A 17,298-nucleotide genomic window follows, 5' to 3' on the forward strand; every position below is an offset into this window, starting at 1 on the left:
ACACTTTGAATGACACCATTAAGTCAGAAAACTCCTCACACTTTCTAAAGTTCATTAGCTTCTGTGGGCATTTTTGTGTGTGTTACATATCTGTTCTCTGTCTTTTACAAAACAAAGATTTGCTGTAGGGGTGGGTGACAGACCCTACACAATGCGGTCACATAATAAAACTGAAATTCAAAAATATTTTCTGCTTGGGATGTTTTAGCCTGGGTGCTGCTTAAAGCACTCCTTTTTTATCATATGAGTTGGCACCATATACTTGGCCGCACAATATTTAACCACATCAGTAATTTCCATCCACTGTTTGCTGTTCCCGTTTTCCTGTTATATGGAGTCTAACTAGCATGTGCTCTAGCCATTGAATATTTGTTTACTTTTGGGCCATACATCACCTGCTGCTTATCTCCTTGCATGCCTTCCTAGCCTGGTTGAATTGTATGATGTGTGCATTTTGTTTTGGTTTTGTGGTAAAACAAGTTTGTTGTTTCCACCTTTACCACTATCGTTGGAGGGCGACATGCGGCTCTGGCTGTCGGACATGTCTGGACTGGTCTCATTGTTTCGTGCATTAGGGAATGTAAATGTTGTTGCTATAGCAATGATATCATGATATGACACTTTTTTTCTTATGATGTTAAAATGTATATCATATTGAAGCTGACTGAACTGGAGAAATGGTCAAACTGACATCAATTGACATACAAACACGGAACTGCCATCTTATATATATACTGTTCACACACACACACTAGCACACACACTCACAACTGCGCTCTTAGGGGGATTAGAATGAGCGGCATCTTGGCTGAACCATGTTTGTCAGTCACTTTCCAGCACAGCAGCAGTGGCCACCATGCTTCAGGGAGCCACCACCATCTACTGGACTGTAGTGGTACTGCAGGAGAGGATATCATAAAAAGAGAAGAATTTTATTTTTTTAAGCAGAAGAAATAAATCGAGGAAAAAAAAAAAAGGATTCAATTCTGTAGTAATGTTTCCCCAAAAGAGATGTTGTATTCCTTGTATTGCAATTGAATGTGTATGCTGCCAGTGTGTATGTGTGTGTGCATGAGTCCATGAGTGTACCTCCTTCTGTACCAGCTGGGGGAGCAGAGGGGCACCAGGGCATGCTGCATGCATGTGTGAGTGTGTGTCTAAGTGCACCCAGCACAGCTTACCAGGAGGCTCTGGCTGTGTGCAGCTGGCTGGGTAAAATCTCCTTGGCCCTCAAGGGATGGACATACTCCCATGGGTTTACACTCAATCTGGTCACCCTGTGGCTGCCCTGCCCTGTCCCAGCTTTCTGTCACTGTCATAGCTTCAACCACACACACACTGAGCCTTGTCTCACTCTCACTCAGTATCTTGCTCAGTGTTTTCCCCTCACTCTTCACCGTTACATCCTCTTCATCATTACACTGTTGTGGCTCCGTGTAGTAACGCCCCACGGACAGCGCTATAAGCTTCTACAATTACTCTAGCACTAAATGTTTAAACACAGCACAAGAGGGAAAATGCCATCTCAGTTTTACAGGGAGCACGTAGCATAAGTTTTATGCTCTCACTGTATTTAAAGCAGTCATGCACACGCTGGTAATGTGGTAATGAGACTAATGCACACTAAGTAGATTGGCTTTGTAGAGTCTGGACTCGCCTTAAGAAGTCTGAGCAGACTGGAGTTAGAATTGCTGGGGTTGAGGTCACGCATAGAGATATTTCCTAATAAATGCTCACATGGCTGATGGAGTAGACTCTCCAGATAATGCTAAAATTTTGCGCTCTTTTGAACCAGTGAGAATGACAGTAAATGTCTTCTGCAGCTGCATATACTGGACAAACTCTCAGAAAGATATAGTCATATTGAAGCATCTTTCAGGACAATTCTCCCAGTTCCCCGTATTCTCCGTGCTCTCTGTGCAGTCACTACACTGTTACCCTTCCTAACATCAGAAACCAGTTAGGTGTACCTCTTCGTCCTCCACACGATCTGTTAATGCCTTTTGTACCTGCTTTAGATTTGCACATTAAAACTCCTTCACACAATGTCTTGTGATGTATGTTGACTTTTGTCAATAAAGAGGTCAGCTAAAAGCCCACCTACCAGTTTGACTGTGTTCTGCTTTTGTTTCACAATGGTTCGTTAAACCCCTAAAAAAACAGTAATTCCTGCCCACCTACTATAGCTCAACTGCATAATATTTTGGTTTTTCAATGCTTTTTAAACATGATAATTTTTTGCTTTAATGCACGTCCTTTCACATCCATGTTTAGTAAATGAAGTCTGATTAATAAAATAGCCAAGACAGTTGGAAAGCAGTTACCATATTTGTTTTTGTTTTTTTTGTTACAACCAATGTTATTAAACACTAAATCAAATTCTAAAAAAAAATTTGTGGAAAAAAAAGATTTACTAAAAGAAATAATAGATAAAACTAAACTAAAATAAAAATGCAGAGAAAATTCTTTAGTTTTAATTTTTAGCCTTTGCTGTTATGGTCACATTTTGTCAGCAGATTGTCCTGGTGCAGATGTTGAGTAACTGGAATGTCACAATAATAAATAAAAAGACTAATAAAAGCTCAACTAAATCTGCTCTGGAAACTAACAGAAACTAACTAGGATTGAAAGAAAACATTCAAGGCATAAAATACATGAAAAAACGAATTTAAAGAAATACAAAACAGCAGTAAATCTGATTGCAAGCAAACCCTGTTATATGGAAGTGAGTGTGTGTGGTGTTATGTGGCCAGACGTTTTTCTTTCTGCTGGTGAGCTGCTGTGTATGTGCTGGAACGTGGCAGAAATTTCCCTCCACCCTCATCCCCGCCTCTCCCTACCTCTATACACCACCACCCACCACCTCTCCAGCTCCCAGAGTGCCAGTCACACAGCCCCGTCTCTGCACCATCTGCATATCAGCTCTAGCCTCGGCCAAAGCATTAAATTAAATCCCTGTTTGGGTTGATTAACAAATGGCTGGTGAGCTCACATAGTTATGGACTTATTTATTTAATTGTCATCAAAGCTTTTCCTGATTTTCGTCTGTCGTATTCTCAGCTAAAATGTGGTTAAATCAGGAGAGGAGAGGTGTACCGATGTCCTTAAGGAGTCAGTGCGAAACAAAGAGATGGGGAGAGACTAAAGAAGTTTGTGCAAGTTTGTGTGTCTCATTCCTGTTTTGCTGGCTGAATTTCAGCCTCGTCATTTGTACCTGTCTCCCCATTTATTCTCTCTGCATTTCCCTCACTGATTCTCTCCTCTTTTTTCCTCCGCCCCGAAATGAATAGTTAATCAGTCCGCTAATTGAGTGACAGTTAGCGAGCGCATTGTTGTAATTGTCCAATCAGAAAGCTTGGAACGGACACAGTCACAGCTGATTCATCTCTGCTTCTTTCTGCTAAATCCACAAGCTGCAACTGGAGGAGGTGCCAACGAGATTTATTTCTCCTATAAATCAGAAAAATGACTTTCAAAAAGTCTAGCTTGATTTTTATGTCATGTTGACCTTTGTGAGTCAGCGTTACACTTTTATTTAATATTTTCCTAATAGTTACAGAAAACGGAATAGAGAGGAATGTATGAATATGCAACCTCTCATTTCTAATTATATGGAAAAGAGCACTTTACATCTCCTGCTGAAGTCTATATTTTGTCGTCTTTTTGAAGCAATTTGAATACACTTCAGAATGGTGTATCCTATTCTCCTAAACATCTTCTGTTCCTTCGATCCTTCAGATCTCCCACGTTCTCCTGTTTTACTGATACCCTGTCGTTCTAACAAGAAACAAGAGACTCCTGTTGTTTTAAGCACTGTGTACTGTAGTATTTACTAATTGGCCTTAAGGGAAAAGTAAAGTTGTGCAGAAAACTAAATGAAACTGAAGTGAGGAGTCCGAGAGAGATGGTGTGGGAAGGAGACCGGCTGTTCTGTTTTCTCCAGCAGTCCAAGCTAGAGACATGTGGCTCCCCAGACAAGCTGTCCAGAGTGGGAGAGCTCGCTGGACTCATTACAGGCAGGGCCAAGACGGGATAGCTTGACAGAACAGCATTGGATCATACAGAGAATTGGATCGGTCAGAGCAGAATTGTTTTAGTCTGTGTGTGCGTGTATGTGCATGCGCGTGTGCTTGTGTTTGTTTGGAACGGCGCGTGCGGACAACTGTCCATCTCCTCTCTCTCCGTCTGTGCCACCCCTGGCTGCCCCCTCCCCCTCCCCCCAGTGGACATGTACACACAGAAAAACACACTCACAGACTCACACACTCACGTACACGCTGTCTAGGCCTGGCCAGAAGGATCGCTTAAATGTTTTCAGTTGTACTGGACAGCTGAGGGATGAAGTGGCCAACCACAGGCTTCCATTGGTTGGACACCTCATCTAGAAACTGACTCATAGAAATGACTGGACTTGGACCGGCAGGCCAGCCGTCGCTGCCAGTTTATAATAGTTTTATCAGTTTAACTTTCTCTTTATCTTCATCCATTTTGACAGTCAATCCATCTCTTTTTCAATCCAGTTTGAAGTTAAGCAGAGTTTCTTTTTTCCAGATGATCAGTTTCCATTTTCATTCCTTTCTGAGCTCACAGCTGGAACGGATAAACCTCCAAAACTGCTAATTTCTGTCAACTTTCCACCATGGATCTTATATTCATTCATTTTTAATGTCTGATGCATATCTATAAGAGCTGAACACAGTTGCACAATAATAATTTACATGTGCACTGCCAAACTCTGTTTGTGTGATGTGTAGGAATGTCATTTTGATTCTTGATACCCATATGAAGATGTCATGGTATGAAAACCAAAAATGATTACTCTGTTTACTTAATCGTAAACCTCTTCAATAAAATGTATTTTTAGATCACTGACACAATGGTTTATCTAAAATATGGGCATTATATTTTATTGATACAGAAATCTTGGGAGGCTTGCTGAGTAGTTTAGTAACATTACTACAAGGTTGCATTAGGTTAGCTTCAGCAATAAAACAACATTACATACTAAATGTGCACAGAGGGATTAAATATTTTCAGTAGTACTGTAGAGTTTAGTTTTTATTTCAAACATTTTATGCTGTGGACCACAGTTGATTTTACACTGCCTGCAGTACTATCAGGATGGCTGGGCCAATAGGACACCTGCATAATATTGTACATACATTACATGAAAAACACAATTTTCCTGATATTTTCACTTCTGTATAGTAATTCTGGCATTGGTGCTCCTGTGCATTTCATTGAAAAAATAGATATCCTAAACCCTCCTTCAGTTTTTACACTGTGCAAAGCCATCCAATTGGATTGGACCTTTGGGTGGGCTCGTTCTGGCTTCCATAAAGATGGATCATGACATGTTCAATCTCTAAAAACACTGAACATCTGTATTTAGTTCATCATATTTACTTCATCTTCATCTTTTCAAAGTCCATCCATCTCTTTCTTAATCCACTTTTAAGTTACTTAGTTTCACTTTAAGTTTCTTTCAATCATTAATCATTAACTTCTGTCTACTGATTAATATCTAATGATTAATTCATAAAATATCATAAAGATATCTAACCTCGGAATTAAACTTTCAATAAATAGAGCATTAATACACTTTCTCTGATGCAAATCTAAAGGAGCTCAACTCAGCTACAGAAGAGAATATCTCATCATAATGTTTTCCAGACACGGTCTCCACAAGCACTGAACATTATAACCTTCAGTATTTATCACAGGGCTTTTATTGCCTTAGATAATTTTTTCTGGACTTCATAAAGCACACGTTGTTTAGAAAGTCTAGTGATTTTCCACTTACATTTATTCACAAAGTAGCAATGAAAGAAACATTCATTCCTGCTTCAGGGAACCAAAACCCACAAAGTATAACAAAATGCTGAATTGATTAACTGTGAACCTCATTAAATATTTATTATCTTTTTTTATGCCCGATTATCTATTATTGTTTGGTCAGAATAATGTGAGATTCTGGGTTTTTTTTTTGCTTGTTTATAATCTACCCCCCTCTCCCCCCATATTTTTTGGAATGCTTTCTTTAATATTTTTTCTTTCATCTTCCTTATGCCTCTCTCCACCCCTCCCATTCAGCCCCTCTTGCAGCACTCTGTTTATCAGTAGCAAGTGATCCAAAGAATATGCTTTGTTTCTGAAAGAACAGGAGAAGGAAATAGGAAAGGAGGAGAGAGTGGGTGGATTTGTGAAAAAGAGAAAAATAGAGACTAGGAGAGAAGAGGAGAGGAGAGGTGTGATTTGGTAGCCCTGATGACGCACTGGCACCCACAAACATTTTATGTGTCTGTCTGTCTCTGTGTGGTGGTTCAGATCAGTTGCAATCACTCCACTCTGCGCCACACGCACGCACACACACACAAATACACACATGCACCTCTACCACCATCAGCGCCCAGAGGTACCGGCAGGGCCCGCAGTCGCATGGTTCCTTCGGTGGAGCAGGTGTTTTTCTGCGATGTGTTAACGAGCACGGCCTGCTGTCATTTCCGCTTTAAATGGATGTCGCAAATAGAACACACACACATATATAAGCTCTCCGTGTTCTCTTCTCCCAGCGAATTAGCTGAAACAAGGTGATCAAAACTGTTACTGAGCTTTGTATGTCAGCTGTGAGCATTTCTGCACATATTATGTGGAAAAGGTGTGTTAAAAGTGTGCGAAGTAGGCACGTGTCAAACATTGGCTAGTTTATTTAAAGGGGCTGAGGTTTCAGCTGCTTAAAATGACAAACTGAGACGTTTACACAGCTTCCATCTCACCCTGTATGTGCACTCATTCTACTCGTCCAACTTTGTGTGAATCTGGACACGTGTGCACTTTAATCCATGTGTGTATCCATGCTGTTTTCCAGTAAGTGTTATCCGCCTCTGTGGTGTGGAAGTGCTTGACACTCGTGTAATCCTGCAGCGGGTCATCTGATAAAGCTGTGGTGCCACCTTTGCGTCAGTCTGTGCCAGCCAGTTGGGTAAAACTCTGCCACCAGCTGCTCAGCAGATGTTTATATTTGTCTCTGCAGTCTAGGAAGGGTTATTCTCGATAAGCAATCTTATCTGATGTAATTTCGTCTCATCTGATCCGTCTCTTCTTCCTTGGCTTCTAGTGACCAGTGGTTTTTGTAGATTTGTGTGCGTTGTGTGTCCGCGTGTGAGTATTTGGTAGAGGGGTCGTCACCTCAACACCTGCCCATGTATCAACCAGATGATGTTTCTGGCATGGATAGTTTGAGTTCTGCGCTGGTAAACATGTTTTTGCCATTTTTTACATGATAATCCGATCTGAATCTGGCAAGCGCTGTGGGAGCCATAGAGATGCTGTGTGTAAGTGCGTGTTTGTGTAACACTGCAGAGTGTATATGTGTGTGTGTGTGTGTGACATCTTTTGGACAGATGAGAGTTGAGCAGACAGGCTCCTAACTGTCCAGGGAATAAAATCTGTATTTAAAATCCTTAGCATTATTATTGTTGCAGTTAATGCGACTGTCCATATATCATGATGATTATAGTAATCATCACAACCCCTGAATGAACTATTCCATCAGCATCACTCTTTCCTCTGAATTTGATCTGAATTTACCTGTGTGTGCACCAAGTATTTATTGAAGATATTTAACTCCTACATTTTCTTTCTTTTTGTGTTCATCTTTCTTTTCAGGTGAATACATAAAGAACTGGCGACCGCGCTACTTCCTGCTGAAGACAGACGGCTCTTTCATCGGCTACAAAGAGAAACCTCAGGATGCCGACCTGCCCTACCCCTTAAATAACTTCTCAGTAGCAAGTATGTTACCTACAACATATGCCATTATAGACTCTTGACACTGTGCTCTAAAATTTTGTGTACATGAATTTTTACATTGTATACAGACAGGAACATTAAAGGCAAGTGAGAAAATGATGATCCACAGATTTCTGTCAGAGGGATGCAGCTGCAGATTACATCTTTTTGTTTGACTCTCAACATTCAGTTGACTGATCATGTCAGCACCTTAAAGATATTGAAATGTTAAACTGTAAGCAGGGTATATGGGAAGACTAGTAGCCAGGAACCTGCATCTTTCCTCTACGTACATTACCAAAGTACCCTGCATACTTCTCTGGAGGCTCATAATTAAGTAATGATATGGTAACACCTCCTGTAATTTATCTGTGAAGGGAACATTTCAGTTCAATGAAGAATCTCTGCAGGTGGTACTGAGTCACAGTCTTGCTTTAGGACAACTCAGCACTTGATGAACTTTTAATAACCATCAGTATTGCCTCCAACTGCTTATAAGACAGAACTGAGTTTCTATTAACTAACGAGGCACCTTTCTGTTTTTAAAAATATCAAATTTTCTCAAGTTAAGGTTACTTTATACTAGAGATGGCACGATACCACTTTTTTATGTCCGATACCGATACCGATATCATAAATTTGGATATCTGCCGATACCGATATGAATCCGATATAGTGTGTTTTTTAATCAATAAAATGTTTTTTTAATATCTTGCTGCATTTTGTATAAGTTTATACTCAAGTTTAAATAAATAACAACACTAAAGCTATTCTGTTATACCTGTATGTAAAAAATACACTGCGCCCAAAATATTTCATAGTTCAGCAACACTGATCAATCTAATAAACTTAAACCTACTCCATCCTCCCTATTCTGGTATTTTAAAGAGTACTTAGCAGAAATATTAAGCAACCTAACTAATAGGGTTGCAAACTCCCAGCAAAAAAAAATAGGGAACCACCCCCCACCTCATGATGCTTAATCGATGTAATCAAATTTAATTTGATGCAGGGGGAAAAATGCACAGAAATAAATTATTTTTCAAGAATAATTAAATAGATTCAACATCTTTCTTCAACAGAATTGCAGACTGCACAGATGGTATCTTCCCAAAGGAAAAAGTACTATAGCTTACTAGGGTATATATATTAGACTTAATAGTTACTATATACAGTAATGGACTTCTATACATTTTACATCAGATTAAAACTTTGGGTGTAAGAGTCAGATAATTATTTATTAAAAGCTAGACATTTTAAATGAGAATAAGAAAGAAAAGTATGTCTTTGTGCCCCCTTTTCCCTGTTCATGCCCTATCGGCCCCCCTGGCTAAACTTTGCTAGATCCGCCCCTGCACAGTTACCAGCCGTCAGCTACGTAGAAAAAGATCCTGGTGTAGAAAGTAATATTAAATAAATTCTAACAACAGCTTATCAAGGTTAAACGTGCTGCTGTTGTTCAGCCGCTGGTTTCCTCTTTCTGGTGAGAAGTGGGTCAAAAACTAAGAAGAGAGACTCGCGACAGAAAAGCCGATCAGCTGATCAATTGATCAGTTTCATGATTGAAGTAGCAGCAGGAGAGAGAGAGAGAGAGGCAGTCGCTCCATATATCTGTTGTTAAGCTTAACGTGGGATTGCTTTACAAACATTCAGAGATGAACTTACACACTTGCTTTACTTCTCTCTGGGAAAACTTCCTCGGAGATGAAATGCTGGTTTGGTAGCGAGGCTACAAATACACACAGCCGCTCTATCACGTGATGCATACTGCTGCGACGTGCTACGGTTATGAGCCGAGTTACGCCATGTAGCAAGTTTTGTGAGGTGCTTTTTTGATATTTAATGGATCGGATTACATTTTTTATTTCTCGCCGATATCCGATCCAGTAATTTGGGTCAGTATCAGAACGATACCGATACGTAATATCGGATCGGTCCATCTCTACTTTATACTACACATAGATTAAAGACATTAAGTCTGGGAAATGAGAATAAAAGTGGACTTAGCTGGGCTTAGTGGAAATGCAGTAAAATACTTTTTCATGTAACGTTGATTAAAGATATCAGTCAGATCATAGTAAAGATAATGTTTGAAAGTGCCTTATAGCAGATAAAATGAAAGACTGAAATGGAAGAAAACAAAATCATTACCATCTGTCCAAGTGAACATCAGTCTACAAGTGAGTGAGGCGGGTTGAGAAGACAGTTATATCTCTGTCAGTATTAAAGAATGCGTGTAATAAAAGTCCTCGAGAAGTAAGTTGTGCAACTAGGCAGGGATCTTGAACTGCCTGAGGGCACATGTGGAGGCAGTAAACCTGATTTTTTGGGGGAGTACCACAAGGAATACCATTCAAGCTGAAATGAGATAAAGGAGCAGATAACCTTGTTTAATTTTGGAAAATGAACCAGATCATCTTGTTGTTTTATAAAAAATACAGTGTAACACACAGCAGCTGTCTGTTAATGAATAAATGAGTATGTATTATATAGTTGTTTACTCTAGTTCATGTTTATACATAATCTGATTGTTACTATGATGGTGTTTGCCCTCTTGGCACAAGGCCTGATGCAGATACCACCAAAATTATTAGCATCTATTTCCAATTAACACTGTATTGGTGCACAATATCTCAGATTTCAAAATAACATAAATGAGGCGAATATGTTTATTCTTTTAAATCAAATGGCACCTGCAGGGCATGTGAAATATCTGCAGAGAAGCAGAGAATATGTGTGAGATGAGAGCCAAAACAGAAAATGTGATGTATGATAGAATACAAGCTGATACCTCAGAGAAAATGATAAAAAATGGTACATCGAACAATGGAGGTGGAGAAAGAAAGATAGGAGTCCGGAAGGGAGGACAAGTACGGGGAATGAGCGATGGTAGCTGATCAGAGGTGGCAGAGGAGAGAGGAAGAAGAGGGAAGGGCAGAGATGGAAGGATGATTAGGGTGGAGGAAGAGAAGGACGGAGGGACTGGGAGAGAGGAGGATCATCAGCACCGAACAGACAGGGAGGAGGAGACGAAGACAGGACTGGAGAATGAGGAAAAAGGGGAGAGAAAAGAGTTTGTGAGGAGGACAAGCCAGGCCATACATCCGGCCCTGGCTGCTTGGCACAGCACTGGCATTGCCACATCTGTTGCCCAAAGCTGGGAGGCCAGGTGGTGTGTGTATGTGAGTGTGTGCGTGTATGTGTTTGTTTGTTTTTGCGTGGTTGTGCGTGTGTGTTTGCGTGCGTGAACAACAGAAGTGGTCAGATGGAACAGAGATGGTACAGGCCTGTTCCCTGCAGAGGGACTCATACATACAAGCTTGTCGCGCGCACACACACACACACACACACACACACACACACACACACACACACACACACACACACACACACACTAACACTGCTACACAGTTTTCACAATTGCCTGCTGTGGCAAACAACCCAATTTCATTCAAACTTTACTTTTACGTGTGTGTATGTGTGTGTTTGTCTATGTGTGGGTGTGAGTGTTTTTTGGCATCAACCATAGCATAACATTGTTTTCAGGCAACACTGCAGGCTGTATTCACAAGTCAGGTTGTAGCTTCTTTGTGTGTGTAGTTTTGTGTGTGTTTACATCGAAGCACTGTGGTCTTGTCATTAACCTTCCTGTCTATATTTAGGCAGAGCCATGACATGCTGTGCTGTGCCACAGTTAAACAGATAGCATTATAAGGAGGGGAAGGGAGAGATGAGCGAGGGAGAGAAGGTGAGCGGAGAATGACAGGAGACAAAAAAGGACAGAGGGAAGGAGAAAACAGGAGAGAGAGAGATGGAGGGTCACATATGTAGAGCAAGTGGGGGAGACGAGAGGACAAAAGGTGACTCATTAGGCTCTTTTACATCAGTTCTCGTCTCCAAAAACCAGAGAGACTGCAAAGGGGCAATGAAGATGCATTCTTTCCCACAGCAAGCTCACAGCCCCATCTGGCTATGTGTGTGTACGTTTCTGCTTTTGTGTACTGTAGTATGCTTTTGCGCAGTAATGGACTGCTGTATTGCCTATTTTCATAGAAATGCGTCTGTTCTGATAGTCACCAGATGCGTATGTGGTGCACCACATAATATCCCTTGGCACAGTCATTGGTTGCTGAAGTTGCTGTTTTTTTAAATCAACAAATTAAAATACAAAGTGCATGTTTTCTTAATGATAATGTTAAGGGTAATTTGTTACATGGCTTCTTTTTCTAGCTAAATGAATTCTAGTGTCACTGTGGCAAGGACTAGGCCTTTTTAACAGCAGAGGGCTTTAAGGGAAAAACACAGATGTTGCTAATAACAACTGCCTAGGCACAAGTGTAGAAAAAAAATACCCTGGAAAATCCAATGGCCAACATGCTATACGTGCATATTTTTAACTTGTCATAAGTCATAAGTAACTTTGACCTGAAGTCATTACATCTTAATTTATTTCTGGTAGAGTTAAAGTGCTCTGACCTCATCTGAGTTTGTTTCTGCTTATTTGTTTTTCTTGAGTGCAAAGTGATTGCAGTCATCGTACAGTGAAGAAATCACTTTCCCTCTGGGTGCCCATTTTCTTTCTTTTATTTTATTTATTTATTTATTTATTTATTAGAATGTCAGCTGATGAAGACAGAGAGGCCGAAGCCAAACACCTTCATCATACGCTGCCTCCAGTGGACCACGGTCATCGAGAGAACGTTCCATGTGGACTCCCCAGATGAGAGGTCAGTTTTCCTTTAGGCAACAATTCCTAAAGTGTTCAACAATCAGGGTTTGATCAGTGAGTATCTATGTCTCTCTGAGAAATGAGTGCAGCATGCTGAATGGACATTTTGTAATCTAGTTAAGACTTATTAGTCAGAATACCAAAAAATGTCAATTCTTCCCTTAAGTTTTTGGATTCTTTATTGAGTTTAGTTTGTATTATGTAAGATTATTATACAGTGATGAAGGTGATTGAGGAACCAGTGTTGGACTGGCACTTCTCCCTGTTGGAAATAAAACATGAATCAGAATTGTCCACAGCTTACAATTATTTAACCACCTCAAGTGAGTACAGAAATAAGTATTTCTAATACGTGTAATTCTATTCTACAATTAGAACCTGCGTGTTATTGAATTATTTGTAGTATCTATGTAAATACAAAAAAAATTATAGTACAAAAAAGTCTGAGTCACTCTTCATTTCTTTTTTCTGTGCTGTGAAAAATAGGTGCTACAATATATTAAAACATGCAGACATAAATTCAAAACTGAGTTTTATGTTTATTATTGTCATGTTGAAAAATGAAGCTGTTGCCAATCAGATCCACAAGGTGTATTGCATGCTGAATCAAACTGTGCCGGTACTTTTCTGTGTTAATTCCACCAGTTTTGAGAAAATCTCCAGCACTGGCTGAAAACCCCAAACCATGACAGAGCCTCCACCATGTTTTATTGATGACTCTCACTGTTGTACATCTGTCTTCTGTACATATTGAAAACAACTTGAATCAAAAATGTGAATGCCACAGATTTTCAATCCAGTTCATTTCCCTTCCTTAAGAATTTCTTCTTGATAGCTACGCTTGCACTGAGACCATTTTTGATGACGCTTCAGTTAACAGTAGATGGATCACATATCATGAACGTCCTGGTGCATCCCTCAGGTTCTGTGTCAGGTCTTTGCTGGAACGCATGACTTTAAGACCCTGTTCATCCACTATAGATATGTTTTTGGGCATGCTACTGCCGCTTGTGTCCTCCACTCCTCCAGTTTCCTTATATTTTTAATGATACTGCGCACCATGCTGAGATATTCCAAGTTTTTGGCTAATAGCTTCTTCAATCACCTCATTAGTGCAAAAATATTATTTTTTGCTTACCAAACTGTGTTATGTTTGTCTTTTCCTTAGATTCAACTAAAGAAATGAGAATAAATTATACGCTTGTAAAAAAGTTATTTAAAATTGGTTCCTTGATAAGCTGTCTGTTATATGTAGACACGACAGTGGTTCATCTCTTGAGTTAGTTGCCTTTTTATCCTTGTAGGATGCATAGGTTAGTGTTTCAACAAACAAAAAACATTAAACTGAAAATGATCAAGTGGAGATACTGGACTAAAAATGAATGAAAACCAGCCAAAGAACCACTTTGAAAGCCCTTCAGAAACCCAGAGAACTATTGCTCAAGAGCACTTAAAAAGAAATTTAAAATTGCAAGAGAGTTTGGATCATTGCATGCAAAATATAAAGAAATGACAGGCTTATTTTTGCACAGTAATGTATTCTTTGTATTACATTCCATTTGGAATTGATTTACACTCTCCAAATTAGGCTCTTCCCAGAAGAGACAGTTTGTTGCTTTCAGGGTCAGCTGTTGTTGCGGTGTTTTTCATGCCACAAGTCGGTGCTTGAATTTTGCTTGAGTATTGTGCCTCTTTCTCAATAACCTGTGGCTACCACCAGTCAAATTGACACCCACGACTGCTTGACGAAGCATTTTTTTTTCATTAAGGGAAGCAAAAATAGCCAAATGAGTACAATTCATGTTGAAGTAAAATAAATGGAAAGTACATGGGTAAACGAATTATCAAGGGCAGGGATACAGGATGTATGAAGAGGTCTGTACTGTATTGCTTTTGGTGGTGTGAGAGAGAAAGGAGAGGGTGAGAGAGACAGAGTGGAAAGGAGACCTTTCAAGTTGCGTTGGCATAAATTCTCCAGCTGCTCAGTTCCTTTCTGAGGAGCTGAGGTGTTTATCTCCAGAAAATGAACAGCTTTGCCCAGAAGACCACAGATGCTTCTGTGCATCCTTTGAGTTTGTGTGTGTGTGTGTGTGTGTGTTCTTCTTTTTATTTATTCTTTTTTTTTTGGGGGGTCTGTGTGTGTGGGCTGCAGCTGTCTGTCTAACTTGGTGTTATATGTTGCTTTTATAGTAGTTTAGTCTCTAGATAATCAAATAAGCATTTGAGAGTTAACATTAAACTAATAACTTTATATTGATGAAGGAAGAGGAAGTAGATGTCTGTGAGCTCCAGATGTGCCTGTGCTTTGTTGTAGAAGTGTGCGCAAGATTTTTTGCGTTATTGAAGTGGGTTGGAAAAAAGTCTGCGTGTGGGAGTCTGTGCTGTTGTGTGTTACTGTATCTGTTGTACTGTACCCGTGATGGCAGAGCTCCAGCTACCACAGCACCAACCCAGAGAGGGTGGCACGTGTTGGCGTGGTGCCCGACTGTAGGCAGGCCCATTATCTCTCATTAGCAAAAAAAAAAAAAAAACCCTCATTACACAAAAAAAAATACTCAAAATGAGAGCGCATTTATCTGCTGTCTGACCTTGAGAGAGTTCCCGTTGCTTTTCACGTAGCACACACACATTCGCACAATATGGATGCCACAAATTGAGTGCTCCACTGTTGTTGATAGAGTGTAACTTGAGTTTGCCCTTGTTTTGGAGTGTGTAGGGTATGCTAAGAAGTCTTTGCAGAAGAAAGAGATTCAGATCTTAAAAACACACTGCTCTGTTTAGGTTCAGATGAATGTTCCTCCAGATCCCTCAAGGAAACATATGGGCGTCTAACTCAAAACAAAACAAAGCAGACAGAGGTGAATGTTTATGAGTCAAGCAGGTTTCATTATTATGATCTCCTCACGGCTTACTCTGGGTAAGTGTATTTTCAAAGTGCATTCTCGTAAATCCAGATTTGCTTCTCCTGAGTCCAGGGGATTTCAGAATATTTGAGTATCATTTTTACTTCACCTCAGTTCAAGCTCTCTGGTGTTTTCTGCTAACATGTAACCCCTGCATGTGGCACAGGATTAACACTGTTTGAGTGAAGATCAGTGGCATAAAAAAACCTTCAAAGTACAAGTCATTTTGAACCATTTCATTCTTGAGGAAAACTTTCAAGTTGTGTGAACTTAAACTAATTTACAATTTTTTGGATACTGCTAAAATCACAGAATCTTCTCTTCTCTTCTCTTTCAGGTTTCATAATAATGAAACCTGCTTGACCTGCTTCTCTTCTCTTCTCTTCTCTTCTCTTCTCTTCTCTTCTCTTCTCTTCTCTTCTCTTCTCTTCTCTTCTCTTCTCCATTAGGGCAGAGGGAAGCTAGACCCTCTGTCCTAACCATTATATTCATCATTGTTAAATACAGTTAATGCACCTTAACATCTTGATGCATGGCCATCCATGCTGCTACAGATTATAATCACACACACACACACACACACACACACACACACACACACACACACACACACACACACACACACACACACACCCCTTCTCTGAACAGATGTTGAACATCACTGCTAATGGAAAGTCAATGGGGAGGAACAATGTTAGCAAACAACAAAGCATTGTTCCCTCTAATGCACTGGTGTGTATTTGCACACACTCATTCACCCTCTCGCCTCTCGCACATGCACACACACAGACTGGTAGGCATTAGTTCTGCTCTATGATCATTGCTCATTTGGTTGATTCTCTAGTTGACCGTGTTTCCACTCTGTTGAACAAATAGGTGTTTATGTTAATTGAAAACACTTTGACGCCTTTAAAAACCTGGTTAAATAAGTGCACTCAAATTTATTTTTAATATTAGGACCAGTATAATGCATTACACCAATTTAATGTTTTTATACATGTGCTAGTTACAGGTGTGTGCTTAAGCATAGTAAACTGGGCCTTTTTGGACAGTCAGTATATTAAGAAAGGTCTTAGTAAGGCTGCAAATGCTAACTTTACCTTTTTACATGCTTTGACTCCAGAGATGAGTGGACAGAGGCCATTCAGATGGTGGCTGACAAGCTGCAGAGACAAGAGGAGGAAAGGATCCAGTGCAGCCCCACCTCCAACATCGACAACATGGTGGAGGAGGAGATGGACATCTCCACTACACACCACAAAAGAAAGGTAAAAACTACACTTGCACGTGCATGTATTTTATACCCAAGGTACAAAAAATATTCCAGCCGTTGTGCTGTTTTATGTCAGCTAATAATTTTTTTCATGTTATAATACTCCAGCGAGTAAAAACAGTCCTGCTAAATATCTTCTGTGAAGGCACAGGTGATACTTGGGCACATTTCCTACTGCATACATAAAAAATTAATTTAACAATCTACCACTAGCTGCCTCCTCTGGCTCTGCTGTTTATTACACCCCACTCTGTAAAGGTTTTATGTAATAATGTTATGGTTCAATAAAAATCTGTTTTCAGTGTCTATCGTAGACTAAAGGGCTTGTTTTGACCTGACAGTCGCACTCGGCATGGTCATGAAGATGACTGGGAGTCATCCCACGGGTGCCATTAACATCACTCATGAATTTCATGGCATTTAGCCCAGTAGCAGTCAATAAATGTTGTTTTTGGCTGCTTGAATTTAGATATCATTTACATTGAGGAAGATTGCCGTTTTTCTGTTACATGAAAAAAGGCTTCACAGAGAATCCTCATTGTATTGCTTAAAGGAGAAAAATATACTTATTTCAAAATATTCACAGCCCTACACTTCCAATG

General features: G+C 39.9%; 1 protein-coding gene across 4 annotated transcripts in view; it reads left to right on the top strand.

The window, feature by feature from the left end:
- Positions 1-17,298, top strand: part of akt3a (AKT serine/threonine kinase 3a) — a 56,301-nt gene that overhangs the window by 22,601 nt on the left and 16,402 nt on the right. For all 4 annotated transcript variants that reach the window (XM_084947762.1, XM_084947764.1, XM_084947765.1 and 1 more), the window contains 3 exons: positions 7,669-7,794; positions 12,407-12,518; positions 16,547-16,691. In XM_084947762.1, the coding sequence (XP_084803888.1) occupies positions 7,669-7,794; positions 12,407-12,518; positions 16,547-16,691 (383 nt within the window). The remainder of the gene's footprint in view (positions 1-7,668; positions 7,795-12,406; positions 12,519-16,546; positions 16,692-17,298) is intronic.

The sequence above is a fragment of the Perissodus microlepis genome, chromosome 13, assembly GCF_051167445.1.
Source record: "Perissodus microlepis isolate ML-2025 ecotype Zambia chromosome 13, ASM5116744v1, whole genome shotgun sequence".
NCBI lineage: Eukaryota > Metazoa > Chordata > Actinopteri > Cichliformes > Cichlidae > Perissodus > Perissodus microlepis.